Source organism: Mobula birostris, chromosome 25 (genome assembly GCF_030028105.1).
Source record: "Mobula birostris isolate sMobBir1 chromosome 25, sMobBir1.hap1, whole genome shotgun sequence".
NCBI lineage: Eukaryota > Metazoa > Chordata > Chondrichthyes > Myliobatiformes > Myliobatidae > Mobula > Mobula birostris.
The window spans coordinates 18478399-18494423 of NC_092394.1; the positions used below are offsets into that span (position 1 = coordinate 18478399).

Here is a 16025-nt window from a genome sequence, read left to right on the forward strand (position 1 = left end):
AACCGTAATGTGTCCACTGTACCTTTCAGTTGGTTGAACTCCCTTACTTAGACTATAACTGTTCTTTAAGGTATTTTTAAGAATGTGTGACAATTGTTAGATATTAAATTATTTCTTTTGTTTTGATTTAATTTTGTAATTGAGCTTCAACTGAATTGTTATTTTTTGCTTCCCAGATTTAATAAGCTGGGTCTGGATAAAATAACTGCAGCTGAAGATCCTCATCCCTCCAATCAAGTTGAAGAGGTTCATGTCTTCACTCCTGTGCAGTCATATCCCATTAATGAAGGAAACATTGTGCACGCTGATGTAGGGACCGCTCACTCTGCAGCTGTGACGGGTGAGGAATGCCCTTTCAAAAACAACTTTTGCAGCTCACTGGTTGGGTTCCAGATGAAAACTTCACAGAGCAGAAAGTAACATTTGGTCCATGCCTTGGGCGGAGTTTCCAATTTAGGGTCAAAGGAACAGCTAATATGTTACAATTATTCACTGCACTGTTAAAGAACAAAGGGGATAAAAACAAGAGTCACTGTTAGTGACAAAATAAGACAGCACAATTGTTGGAGACGTATATATGCGGATGTTTTCAGTAAAACTTTGATAATATGATATCCAACCATCTGGTTAATCAAGTTATGTTTTCCCACCTGCCTGTGAAACTCACTTGTCCCCACACTTCCCCAAGATTCATCAGGGCCTCTGTTTGTCTATCACTTCACTGGTCCTTGCCCTCCACCCTGAGACTCACGAGGTCTCCAGTTCCAATGCTTTCATGAAACTTAACTTGATCGCTGGAGAACTTATTGTAATACCATGTAACATTTAAAAACTAATTCTCCTACACACGTTTAATGGTAATGACATCCCATAATCTGGAAAATCAACCTGCCATCAGAGTCCTGGGCATGCCTGATTATCGTAGTTATACCTTATTATCACAAACCTACTAAGACTTTCGGTCACATGTTTCAGTACTGAGGAGTTGTTAATATGCATCTCAGCAATAATGATTATTAGTGAAAGGAGAAACATTTGTAGGAACGAAAAATAAGTTTTCTAAGACCCTGTAGTATTGGATGTAACTGCCTTTGCTTGCTGCATACTGTATAAGGCATTTTACTATATGGGTTTTGTGACACTTGTTGTGGACTCTGTTTGGTTTCAAAGCACAATATATAATTAAAATTATATATAAATGTTCACTTGCTGAAACTACCTTTGAAATTTTGTACACATCATCTTTAATATCCAAGTTTATATTTTAACATTTACAATATTTGCTGATGTTGCACAAGCACCTTTCCCCATTCCATGTTCCCCAGCAGACTATTTGACTAGGACCATTAATCCCTACACAAACAGTGACTAAATAAGTTCTCTATCTGGCACTGTAAGAATGTTCAATTCTAAATTCCTCCTGACTAGCTATGTTCCAGTTTGAATCCAGTACAAACTGATCTGACTATTGTGGTGAGCAAATCTCACAACTGTGGAACTCAACACTTAAGTCTTCATTTTGTTGTAGAATCTGATACTCAACAACTTGAAGGACTTTTCCCCTTAATTTCTAATGTTAATGCTACAGGCTAATAAGCTGCTCCGATGCTTCCGATGACATGATTCTTCAATCAGATAGAGAGATCACTGAATGATGCTTCATCCTATCACTCACAGTACTCTCCTGTAAAGTGCTGAGTCATCTGGCAGACAATTTCAGTGGGACAAGGAGAACATAGGAAATGATTGATACTCTAGTTGTATTTTAGAGCAGTAGAAGTTACTCTGTGCCATATTCTCACTGAGAAGAGTATAGCAGTCTAAAGTACTTCCCAATAATGGACATCACTTTTGGGGATCCCTCACCTACTGCTCCATGTACTCTAACAGGAATCACTGCTATTGAGTTTTCTAAAGTCAGTCATTCCCATGAAATTTATTAGAAAAATAGCAATAGTTTCACCAAGCATTGCCTATCCATCCATATTTTATCCTACCAACTCCTGTTTACCCATCGCTGACTAAAGTAATTCAAAGTTCCTCACTGCCTTTTCACCCTTACTTAAATTTTCTTCTGGTTTTGACCCTTTAGTACCCTGTAATCCCTTTTAGTTTTACAACACCGATTCTCATAGCTGCCTGGGAGCTTTTGTATATTCTCCCTCCCTTCACCATGTTTGACTGAACATTCCTCTGTCTAGGCCCCATATTCTTGAATTCCCTTCCTAAACTCCTGCCTCTCCTCCTTAAAGACTCTTCTTAAAACCCACATATATAGTCTTATCTAATGCCCTCTACATTGCCTTGCCAAGTGCTTTTTACACCATGAATTAATCTTCATGTACAAAGGTCAGTAGTAAATTCTGGGAAGATCAGGGGCATGGGAGGATGGCTTGCTTCTACTCCTTTACTATGGTGGCTGATCGGTGTCTGCAGACCTTGCCATAGATGGAGCAAGAAGTGCTTAATGGATCTGGTAGATAGGCAGTTAGCATGGAAGGCACACCGCCCCTTCTGAAATATACACTTGGCAGCCTATGCTCCCATCAAGGTAATTTGAAGTCAATAGTCCCTGCCAGACGCTTCTTCACAATTTTAAGCAGTCGCAGGACATTGATTTCCAAGAGTCAGTGAGGAAGTTGCATTTTTTCAATGAGACTGTGAGAACAAACTGAAATATTTTCCCTGTTCTCCCAGAAGTCTCTTGTCCTAAAGGTGTCAGGCATACAGAGTGTGTGGCGTGTCCATCAGAGCTTGTTGAATATGATCAGAGCTAGTATGCAGGGGGTATTGGTTTGCTATCCTGCCAGTGGATCTGGAAGAGTTAGCAATGTTTGTGGCATCCTTCCAGTGCTTTGAGGCAGTCCACATTCTGAAGCTTAGAGGAGGCAAGGATCATTGTTGCCTGACAGACCAGAAGATTGGTGATGTGTGTGCCTGAATCTTCAGACACTTTCCAGATGGTCCAAATCTGTGTTGGCTAATTGCAGACAGTGGTGAATTGCATCCTAATATCTGCCTTTGCTGAGAAGTTGTTGCCAATATCTAGAAACTGAAACATTGACTGTTTATTCATTTCCATAGATGCTGCCTGACCTGCTGAGTACCTCCAGCATTTTGCGTGTATTGCTCTGGATTTCCAGTATTTGCAATATCCCTTGTGTCTAGAAACCGACCCACATTTTCCACGCCATGTCATTGATCTTTGAAAAGTTTTATTTGTTAAACGCCCATTGAAACTCACAAGTGTCGCAATGCTTCTGGCACCAACGTAGCATGCCTACAAATTACTTACCCTAATTTTGGGACGTTGGAGGGAACTGGAGCACCCGGAGGAAATTCACATGGCCCCGGGAGAATGTACAAACTCCTTACAAGCAGCATCAGGAATGGATCCCCATTCAGTGATCGCTGGCACTGTAAAGTGATATGCTAACTGCAATGCTATTGTGTTGCCCCATATAGTGTGTGATATATGTGATCTGTATTGCTGCATGGCAGTGTTGTAGAATGGGGCAGATCAGAAAAAGGACCCCTTTCATTCTCTCATACTCCATTGAATGAATTGGTGATACGCTGAACAAATGTGCAAGGATCATCTGCACACTTCAGCTTTATTAATACCAGCTGAGCTAGTGGATACAATAGGCATCAGGGATTCATTTGTAGATATCCTTAACTAAGGCAAATTTTGCTTTCTCTTCTCTTTTGTACCCATTTCCTCACAATTCAATTGTACACAATATTCACAGAAAAGAGTTATACAAAATAGATAAAAGCATTCCATCATTTATCCAGTTAGAATTGATAAATTTCATACTATACTTTATCTGAAGCACCCTTTGTCTGAGAGAAAACAATCCATTACCAGCTAGAAATTGATAACATCCTCTGTTTTCACCACTCCCCTGAGTTAGTCATTTCAGACGTTATCCCCTAAAGCTGGACACTTTTCTTAAAAGAAGATCGCAAGATTGTAATCTTAAGTCAATATTTCATATTATGCAATATGTGGAAGAGCGGAATGAGATAGAATACAAATGACTTTTGGTGGTTTCGAACTGAAAACAGATTAGTAAATCTGCAGTGTGATATCATCATTATACACAATGTTGTGTTTTGATTTAAAGGATTTTGTTTAAAAGGAAGTATAATAATCTTGATGTAGTATTTCACATAATTGCTTTCCCCCACTGTAATCAACTCCTAAATCCTAATGATATTCCACACTTGAATCTATCAACCAATGTATATTCTACATCTCTGTTCCACAGTATCCTTTCCTGAGGCAAAAATCAATACCACTTTAAATTTTGAAACTGTACGACATGGTTCTCCTATAAGCCAAACCATCAAGTAATACTGTTAATTCTGCTGTTTAAATTGGTAGAGTATTGATCTCGCTCTAGGCATTAGTTACAGAAGCGTAATTGACTTTAGAGATCTTGTACAAGGTAAACCAGAGCTCCTCTTCCTTATCCCTGCCTGCGTTTTTTATTAGAAATTATTCATGTGTGGACATTCATGTATCCAGTAAAACTGGTGGTGCAGCTCACTGGCATTCCCTACTTTGATTGAATAATAGTCATTAATGTGACACTTTGGAAAACTGCTTCCACCATACCAAGAATAAATCAGGCACTTGATAGAGGAGAAAAAGATCAAGTGGGTGGAAGGATGAATATTTCTTAAAAACAAAGCATATAATATAATGATTTTGATTTAAAAAGTATATTTTGCAATGACAGCAGAGAGATTTTATTTTTCTCGAAAATGTTCCTCATTGTAACGGTAACTCATTGCTGGAAGGATTTCTGGGGCTCATGCACTTTGGAGATTGCTACAAGGGAGCTTGCAATGGTCTGCCACGGGGAAACCTGTTGCTAGGCTCCTCTTCAGTTGTCTCCTTCAAGTGGATTAAGAGGTGATTCCCTTTTGTCCTCTGGATTCCATTCATCTAGAAGCATAGAGGAGAGATTCTCCACCATACAACTTTATTGGAAATGGAAGGAACAGCATCAATCATATACATTTCCTTTCTGAACCTTGCTAAAGCCCTTCATTTGGAAGAGATAGTGGAGCATCCTCCTCAAATTAGACTCCCCAAAGAAATATGTTTCTTTCTCATTTCTTGTAGGAATGCTATTTTGGCACTTGAAACATGCCAGCATTTATAGACTACCCCAGCATACCCTTGGACTGTGTTGATCAGTGATGCAAATGACACATTTCACTATATGATTCATTGAAACATACAGGCGATTGGACTTTAGACAAAGGTCCTCTATCTACTTCTCCTTTGCATACTACATCGCCCTCCAACAGTAAAGGTTCACAGTGAGCACCTGGAGGATCTCTTCCCATATCTCAGGAAGAACATTCCCTCTAACTTTTTTAACAGCTGCGCGGACCAACCAACACTCTGAGCAGGAAATTTTTACTTGGTCTGAAGACCGTGTGGTACTTTAATAAAACATTATATAAACGCAAGTTCCAGCTGCGCAGCAACAAAGGCTATGTGTCCTGGAGCACTTCAGTTACTGCATGGCTACGCAGCTTAGAAGGAACAGTGCTCATGAACCATCTCTCAACTATACACATTGATGATGACATTCACCATTATCTTTAGTGTCACTTTGGCCAACCGAGGAACAAGGTGCTTACAGTTCAAAACTTTAAGCCTAACACAAAAATCATGCTTCGCTGAGCAACAGATCACTGTTTCTCTGTGTCCTTTTGCATATACAAATAAGGAACAGGAGTAGGCTACTCAGCCCCTCTTGTCTGCTCTTTAAAAAGATCAAGGCTTAAAAGGATCTGATTGTAACTTAGCTTTGTTCTCTCATCTATCCAGTTTACTGTCACTAGAGGAAGTTACAAGGTGGAGAGAGGGAAACATTCAAGGATATTCTCCAAACCTCATGGAGCAAAATGCAACGTCCTTACAAACTCCTGAGAATCGCTGGTCCACAGCCACTAAAAGTGGAGAAGGAGTATTCAGAATGGTATTAAGAACCTCAAGTCCGGATGATGGGAATATGTAGAAGTCCAGGACAATTGACTGATGGAACACACCAACTCTCAAATTTTCTACTATCTGCCCAGTAAGCCATGTCCTTCAAAGTCCAAAGTAAATTGATAATCAAAGTACCATATACAGGTCCAAGGTATGCTTTCTTGTTGGCATAAAATGTAAATCCAAGAAGCACAATAGAATCAGTGAAAGACTGCCCCCAACAAAGATGGACAAACGACCACTGTGCAAATGTGTGCAAGTACAGAAGAGAAAACTGATAATAAATAAATAAGCCACAAATATCGAGAACATGAGATGAAGTGTCCTTGAAAATGGGTCTATAGATTATGGGAACGGTTCAGTGATGGGGCGAGTGACATTGAGTGAAGTTATTCCCTGTGGTTCAAGAGCCTGATGGTTGAGGGGTAAGATCTCTTCCTGAACCTGGTGGTGTGGGTCCTGTGGCTCTTGTAACTTCTTCCTGATGTGTGCAGCAAGAAGGAATCATGGCCTGGGTGGTGGGGGTCTTTGATGGATGCTTTTTTCCTGCAGTAGCACTCTGTGTAGATGTACTCAATGGTGGACTGGGCCGTATCCACTACTATTTGTAGGATTTTCTGTTCAAGGGCATTGGTGCTTCCATACCAGGCCTTGATGCAACCAGTCAGTATACTCTCCATCACACATCTATAGAAGTTTGTCAGGGTTTTAGATGTCATGCCAAATATTCACAAACTTCTAACGAAGTGGAGGCGCTGCCGTGCTTTCTTTGTATTTGCACTTAAAGTGCTGGGCCCAGGACAAATCGTCTGAAATGATAGCACCGAGGAATCTAAAGTTGCTGACCCTCCCCACCCTTGATCCCCAAAATGAGGACTGGCTCATGGACCTCTGGTTTCCTCCTCCTGAAGTCAATAATCAGCTCCTTAGTCTTGCTGACATTGAATGAGAGGTTGTTCTTGTAGCACCACTCAAACAGGATTTCAATCTCTCTCTCATATGCTGATTCATCACTGCCTTTGATTTGGCAAACGACCATAGTATCTTCAGCAAACCTAAATATGACATTGGAGCTTTACTTTGCCTTACAGTCCTAAGTGTAAAGTGAGTACTGCAGGGGATTAAGCACACGACCATGTGGTGTACCTGTGCTGATGAACAATGTGGAGATGTTGTTGCCAATCCGAACTGACTGGAGTCTGCAAGTGAGGAAATTGAGGATCCAATTACACAAGGAGGTATTGAGGCCAAGGTCTTGAAACTTATTGATTAGATTTGAGGGGATGATAGTATTGAGTGCCAATGTGTAGTTGGTAAAGAGCATCCTGACGTATGCATCTTTGTTGTCCAGATGCTCCAGGGTTGAGTGAAGAGCCGATGAAGTGGCACCTGCTGCGGACCTGTTGTGCTAGTACAAAAATTGGAGTGGATCCAAGTCACTTCTCAGGCAGGAGTTGATATGTTTCATCATCACCCTCTCAGAGCACTTCATCACAATGGATGTAAATGCTACTGCATGATAGTCATCGATTACCATGTTTGAAGCCTGCTTGAGCAGGTGGGTACTTCAGACTGCTGGAGCAAGAGGTTAAAGAGATCAGTGAACACTCCAGCCAGTTAATCAGCACGTCTTCAGTACTAGGCCATATTACCCATCATGCTGGAGGCTTTTCGTGGGTTCTCCCTCCTGAAGGATACTGTCACGTCGGCCTCAGAGACTGAAAGCACAGTGTCATCAGAGGCTGTGGGAGTTTGTGATGGTTCCTCCGTGTATTGATGGTCAAAGCGAGCATAGAAGGTATTGAGCTCATCTGGGAGTGAACCTCTGTTGTCACTGATACTGCTTGGTTTCATTTTATGAGAGTATAGCATTCAAGTGCCGCCACAGCTTCCAAGTGTCCGATAGTGATTCAAGTTTGGTCCGGAAATGTCACTTCGCAGATGAGATACCTTTCTGGAGATCGTACCTGGACCTCTTGTAATTACTTAGTTGCCAGACCTAAATCCCACTGATCTAGCCCTCAGCAGATTGGGTCTTATGATTCATCTAGGACTTCTGGTTGGGGAAAACTCTGAATGATTTTGTGGGGACTCATCGATGACTCTTTTTATAAAGTCCGTGATTCATTAAGATCCTCTGATGAGTCCTTGTCACTCGATGTCCACCCACATCGATGCAATTCTGTAGCTATTCCTCTGCCTCCTGTGACCACCTCTTTGTTGTCTTTATCTCTGGAACCTTGCTCTTTAGTCTCTGTCTTTATACAGGTAGGAGAAGGACAGCATGTGATCAGATTTCCCAAAATGTGGTCTAGGCATGGAACGGGAGGCATTCCTTATGGTAGTGTAACAGTGGTTGAGCGTGTTGGGACCCATAATGCTGCAGTTTATATGCTGATGATAATTAAGCAGAGATTTTTTCAAACAAGACTGATTTGAAATGTGTTTGGGTGGGCTGTTTCTGGTTTGGTGACAGCAGCATTCAATATCTCGAGTGCCTGATTAACATCCGCTTTTGGCGGTATGTAAACTGCAGTCAGGTGCACAGAGGAGAGCTGTCATGGTAAGTGGAATGGTCGGCGCTTAATCGTTATATATTCCATGTTGGGGGAACAGAACTGCGACAAATCTGCCATGTTCGAGCACCACAAAGAGTTTATCATGAAACATAGTCCCTCACCTTTTGCCTTCTCTGAATCAGTAGTTTGGTCCATCCTGTGTATCAAGATATCCTGGGGTTTTGCCAATGTATCCAGTGTGTCCAGAGTGAGCCATGTCTCCATGAAACACATGAAATACAGCAACCTTGCCCTTGGGTCGTCAGTCTTGTTCTCCAGCGACTGTACATTTGTTATCAAGATGCTGGGTAGAGGAACTTTCATTGCTTGGCATTTCTGGCTTGGAGTCCTCCTTTCCTCCTTCACTTCCAGCCGTAACGATGTACAGTACCTTCGTCTGCTTAAAGGTGCCATAGCTGCATGCCTGAGAGTTAAGTCCGCCAAATCCTTCAGTAGATCATGAAACCACTAGCTCATTAAGACAGTTCAAAAGTACATTGCGTCAAGGGAAGTTACAGGCTGCAGATAGCAGTGAGAGTAACTTGGAAGAGATATATTTAAAAGTTTTGTCAGCAGCCTGCAACACATCACCATGGTTCACCAGTGCCATCTTGAAGAAAAAATATCCTTGTCCCCTCTTTGAAAGAGTCAGTGGTTTCTCATCATTCACATCTGTTGCCTCTCAATCTATTGAACTGGAATAGAAACAGATTATTGCTGATCCTGACAAACTGCTTAAGAAGAAGAAATACCATTTACTGAACTACAGTGTTCTGAGAAAATATACTTTCTCTTTTATCCCATGGCATTTTTAAAATCCTTCTTAGTTTTTGGGGTCAATATGCTTAGCTGCAGATTTTAAGTGTCCATGTTCTGTTGTGCAACCAGTTAGATGTAACAGCAAAAATTATTCATCAGGATTTCATTATCTGTAATTACCAAGCTCTATTACACTGTCTGATGACAAATTCTGTTTTTGCAACTAAAAATTGTAGAGGATAATATTTGTAATATATCATAAACAGTTAACAAATGCACCAATGCCATAAAGCCTACAGGATTTTAATTGATATCCCCACAATCAAAGCCAGTATCCTGATCTCTAGCAATTAACCTCTGTATGAGTACATATCCATATTTATTTAACAATAATTACATTTTGCAACCTTAAAACCAGACAGTTTTTTTAAAGTGTAGGAATGATGCACTGCATTTTGCACAGAGCCACGTTCTTTTGATTTGCCCTGACTGGAGACGCAGAAGATTCATTACATTAAAAACAGCATGGCCAGTTGCTCAGACGATGTAGTTTGTCAAAAAAAAAGGAGAGCCTGTAATATGAGAGTGCCGAGGTAAAACACTGTAGACACTGGAAATATGAAGATACAAAGAGAAAGTGCTGGAAATGTAATTCAGGACAGACAGCATTTCCTGATTTAAAATGTTAGCCTAGGGATATGCTGCAGTACTCACAACTTAGAGATCAGGAGTTAAAATTGACTTTTAGTTGAAAATAAATTAAACTTTTGGGTAGAGATCATTAAATTGGCCATGAAAGCAGATGAATTGATGCAATTACTCACCAAGCATGCTAAGAAAGAGGTTGCCAGGGCATTGGCAACTGGGGGTGGGCAGAAAGAAATGATGTATGTGTCAGTTTCTCATTTGCACAGGAAATTGGTAAGTACCTTTTATTATCCAAATTCCTTGATTAAACAACAATTACATTTTCATTCAGCTCCACTTCTGTCTTCTGTGCCAGTGGATGTTGTCACAATCACTTGTATGAGAATCAAATCAATTTGTCCTGGATTGACCTTGATGTTGATTTCTAGAATGTTGTAATTAAAAATGAAAGTGTTCCATTAATGTAATACATTTCAGGTCTTTTCATTTGTTGTTTTGGACAACACAATGATGACTGCAATAATGTAGAAAACAGATTTCTAATGCAGCAATGTCTGTTCATCATCAAAAGGATAATGACCGGTTCATTTTTTTTTTAGCTACGTTGGTTTTGGAATCACTGTTAATTATAACACCAGAGTAACCTTCATGCTGTTCTTGAGAGTAGTTTCGTTGCATCTTGTATATCCAGCTAAGAGGGTCTCAGTCTAAAGATGGCATATTTGATAGTGCAGCTCTTGTTCAGTACTGCGTCAGTTTAGATTTTATGCTCGACTCCTTTGAGTGGAACTTGAACTCATGGCCTTCTGACTCAGATATGAGAGTGCAGTCATTCAGCTGTGACTAATTACATTAAGGACTGCACTGCAGCATTTTACCTTGCAAGTCGAATGATTATTTATTTATATATATTAGAGGTAGCATTAAAAAAAAGTTCCTCAAGAAGTAAGGCTGATCAACACCTCCACCCATAACCCCACCACCACTACTTTATTATTTCTTGTCAGAGTCACCTTATGTACAGACACTCCTGTACCTAGTGTTACTTTATGTGCATACAATCAATCTACATATATAAGCTACCTTACATATTTATATTTATTTTTGTTTTTTTTATGCTGCATCGGATCCGGAGTAACAATTATTTTGCTCTCCTTTTATACTTGTGTATTAGAAATGACATTAAACAATCCTGAATCTTGATTTTAGTCTGAAACTAATGAGCAAATTCCATCTGTAAACTTCCTTGGCCAAACAACAATTCAGTTCAGTCTTTGATTATATTTGTGTAGCAGCTTGCATTTTTAAACATAAATTATTTTATGTAAATCCAGATAGAAATTCATTACCTTCCACAAGGTCATGTTATTCATCAACTAAGAACCAGAACTTATACCAATGTTGCTTCGGAACTATTTGTTCAGAGGTATGCAAATACATCGCTTGTTTGTATCTTTCAGGTTTCAAGTGCTTTAATTCTGTTTGATGCCAATTCACCCCTCCAAATTCTCCTCTTGTCCCTTTTACCTCAGCAGAAACTCTGCTTTGGATGGTCAATTCTGATATCAAAATCTATATCCTGAGAATCTTCTCTGCTAGTTTGCTGCTGGCACTCAACAAGCAACTCAACCTTCTGTCCAAGGAACCTAAAACTTTCTTCTGTTTTATTTTTAATTTCAGAAACTGGGGAATGTTATACATTTGGCAGTAACCAACATGGACAACTGGGCACCAGCACCCGTCGTAATAATCGTTTGCCGTACTTGGTCTCTGATCTGTGTGGGGTAAAAGTTACCATGGTAGCTTGTGGAGATGCTTTCACGGTAGCAATTGGAGCAGGTACATTAGAACAAGGAAACTGGATGCATTTCTCAAAACCCTGAAATTTGATGAAATACATATCTAATAATGTTGATTAAATGAATATTTAGTGAAATGAACAGTTAATCACACTCCTGGAATTCTCTGTCATTATATTGCGATTGGACACCAAACACCTGCTCACAAAATTACACTAATCTTGATAAAGCTATTTCTTTAATTACTTGAAAGTAGCCTTGGAATTATTGCATGGCTCAGTGGACTTTATAAACCATTTATTAGTCAAACTTCAATTCGTAATATTATGATTGAGTTGAATATGATAATACTTTTATTTGCAGAAATCCATAAAATATTACACCTTTTACTTAGCTGCCAGCAGTTAAAGAAAACACTAGTAAAACCCACATAATCTTGGTCAAAAGTTATAACCATTGTACTAATATTGACTTCCTAGCTTTCGTTATTATTTTATAATGCTATTATAGGAAAGATGAATTTTCATTGCTTTGGAACTTCCTGTTATTGACCATTTCTCCACAGCATGTTACTCTTTATTGAAGCACACAGGGAAGCTGAAAATGCCGGAAGAAAAGATAATTTAAATTGAGAGATCTCTATAAATTATTAAAAGACAAATTGTTGTTTCTTGCCTGGAACATAGAGCTTCTCTAGCTGGTGGAAGGGCCATTAAAATTTACAGCACTGTGAAGTCCTTAAAATTGATCACAGTAACTGATTATGTTTGCCATGACACAGCTTCCAAAAGAACATATAATTTCTATTTACCGGAGAGCATAAAACTTCATCTTGCATGTGATACATGCCCCCGCTCCTAAGTTCCTGAGAACCTACAAACACCATATTCCTTCAGACAAATTCACTGGTTAGACCATAAGTCGTAGGAGCCGATTTAGGCCATTTGGCCCCTTGAGTCCACTTTGCCATTCAATTATGGCTGTTTTATTGTTCCTCTGAACCCTATTATGCAACACCCTATCCAGAATTGTTTTTTCCTAGTGGGTTCAACCAGAAGTTGCTCTAAAAGCCATCTTGTAGGCATTCTGTAAATTCCTTCTGATGGGATCGAGCACCAACTTGATTTTTCCAATCTATCTGCATATTAAAATCCCTCAATGACCGTTCGTAACATTGCCCTTTTTACATGCCTTTTCTGTCTCCCTTTGTAATCTGTACCTCACATCCTGGCTTGGTGAGGAATGTCCACGGGAGTTGGTATTTAAATATTCCCAGGATCTCAGATGTTAACTTACTTTTCTCGGTTGTAATTGCAGCTTTATTCCTTATTCTTGAAAGGCTTCCTGCTGCTGGTTATAATCTTGCAGTTGCTGCATGAAAGCCTGTTGGCTCTCATGCCGTGATTGTGTCTTTTTCTGCAGAATCGTATCATTGACCCTTTCTGGACTGGGGACTATTTGTAATTTTTAGAACAATTCCAGCTGTATGTCTGCCTGAATGGATGTGATTGTTTTCTAAATGCACCTGCTAGTTTGTGAGTAACTTAGAGTGAGAGGGAAAAGATCCATTTCAAAACAGAAAATTCTGGAAAAACTCAGCACATCAGACAGCATCTGTAGAAAGAGAAACAGATGATGTTTTGGTCCGTGACCCTTCATTAGAAGTGGAAAGAACCTGTTTTTGTGGTTGATACAGGAACCCATGATGTAGGACAAAGGACCTTATTGAGAAGGATAACGGTAAGCTAGGGTCTAAATTAAAAAGCAGAACTACAAAGGTGGTCATGTCTGGACCTGAGCCATTTCCAAATTGGCATAGGTTAAGTAGTTCAAAGTTCAAAATAAATTTATTATCAAAGTACATGTATATCACCATATGCAATCCTGAGATTCATTTTCTTGTGGGCATACTCAATAAATCCATAATAGAATAATAAACGTAATAGAATCAATGAAAGACCGCACGAACTTGGGTGTTCAACCGGTGTGCAAAAGACAACAAAAAGAAAGAAATAATAATAATAAATCAATAAGCAATAATCAAGGATCAGACAGGCAATAAATAAGCTAGGATCAGAGAATTGGGTGCGTAGCTCAACAATTGATGGGGGAAGAAATGGATTCATACTTGAGACATTGGTGTAAGTATTGGAGAAGAATAATGAGCCTCATGAGCTGTAGACTTGTAGGGCCATGAAGAGTTCCAACATGGAAACATGACATTGGCCCAACAATCACCCATTTATGTTCTCCCGCAAAGAGCAGCAACCAGTGTCCCAGTTAATCAGATAATTGGGCCTTTAAGCCAAATCTTGGGGCGAGAAAGAAAAAGATGGGTTTGAGCAAGGGGGAGATTTAAAAGTTTACAATAGAGTAAAGTGATAGCACAATGCAGGAACAGAAGTATTGATAACTAGTCTATCAGGAAGGCACAAACATAGCAGCATTCCTCTAATTAGAGTCAAAGCAGGAAAAAATGATAAAAAGACAAAACTGAAGGCTCTTTTCTGAGTGCACATATGCACCATAATAATGTGGATGAATTAATGACAGAAAAGGAAGTGGATATGATCCAGTAGCCAAGACAGATATGGTTGAAAGGTGACTACAGTTGTGAATTAAATAATCCAAAATGATTTTAGAATATCTACGTTACTTTTAGAATATCAACATTATTACATGGCACTGATAGACTGAGAAACAACGCTGAAGGATATGACGTTAAACCAAAAATGGCTAACATTTAATAAATTAATGCGTAGTTTACAGTGCATGTACATTCCTTTAAGGCAAAAATAAAGATCAACAGGAGCACTGGTTGTGGCCATCTAGAGTATTAGCTCAAAGGAAGAAGCGTATAATGTCTTTAAAAAGGCTAAGGATTGGGAAAATATCACAATTCAGTAAAGAAGCACCAATTCATTAATACAAAAGCAGGCATAGTTATGCCAGAACCTAGGGAATATGGAAAATTATCAGAAAAGTTTGCACTATCTCTGCAGCAATCTCTTTTAGAAACCTGAGGTGTAGATCTTGGGTCCAAAGGACTTTTTCCATTTTTTGATCTTACTTAATACCAAATTCTTAGTGGATTTTTTGGTCCCCATTATTTGGTGCATCATCGTGTCTTCTACCATGAAGTCAGGTGCAGTTTACTTGGCTATTACCTTTGTCATTTCCCAATTTCCCATTATCTTTTATCCTATCTCTGCTGTTAAAGGGGTGATATTTATTTTTACTGCACATATCCTTTTTTGTGCAAGCTCTCCTATTATTTAAAATACTTGCATATTTGATCTTCTCCCTCTACTAAAATTTTTGGTCATCCTTTGCTGTTTCTAGAACTTGTCCAACTCAAACTTGTGACTTTTTGTAATGTTTCAAGTCCCTTTCAATCTGATTTTTTTTAAATTAGCCATGGATAGGTGAGTTTTCTCTGGAGTTTGTATTTCTTGGTGGATATTTAAATAGTTAACATTACTTATCTATTGGCAAATATTTTAATGTAATTTTTCAGTCATCTTCAATCTACTGATTCCCATGTAAATAGTCTTTAGTTCAGAACTTGACTTTTCAGCTTTTCAACTTAAAATATGTTGTTCTTAATTTCAACATAATATTCTGGTATAGTGATAAGCCTTGGGGAGACTTGTAAGTAGATTGCTTATTAACTCATTTATACAAAATAAGATCAAAGTAAGCCTATTGCCTCACTAGTTAGTTCCACAACTGCAGAGAGTCAATTGAATCTCCTGTTACTTTATCAGAAGGTGAAGTGTATACATGGGGAAAGGGAGCCAGAGGACGTCTGGGAAGAAAAGAAGATGACACTGGAATACCCAAGCAAGTACATCTGGATGAAACAAACCCGTACTTTATTACGTCTGTTGCATGCTGTCATGGAAACACATTGCTGGCAATAAAACGTAAGTAATATTCTCTGTTCAAATTTTAATCTTTTACATTGGTACATTTCTCAGTTAAATGTTTATTTAAACATTTTATAATAATCTACAAGCAGGTTTATCACATAATTTATTCTAAGGTGTTGTTCTTGAACTTGGCTGTTTGAAGTATGTAAGACCTTGGGCCTTTTAGGAGATGAAGTTTATCTCAAAAACATCTCCATTGTGTTTGCATTGAGAGCAAAATGTGATGTTCTAGTCTATTGTTTGATTTGGATTACAACATTCACAGAAGGTTTGATTTGCTACTGAAGCATTAAGTGAGCACATTTCCCTTCTG

At 39.0% G+C, this 16025-nt stretch overlaps 1 protein-coding gene across 3 annotated transcripts in view; it reads left to right on the top strand.

The window, feature by feature from the left end:
* nek8 (NIMA-related kinase 8) overlaps positions 1-16025 on the top strand; it is a 98609-nt gene that overhangs the window by 51054 nt on the left and 31530 nt on the right. For all 3 annotated transcript variants that reach the window (XM_072243724.1, XM_072243722.1, XM_072243723.1), the window contains 3 exons: positions 177-340; positions 11662-11820; positions 15548-15706. In XM_072243724.1, the coding sequence (XP_072099825.1) occupies positions 177-340; positions 11662-11820; positions 15548-15706 (482 nt within the window). The remainder of the gene's footprint in view (positions 1-176; positions 341-11661; positions 11821-15547; positions 15707-16025) is intronic.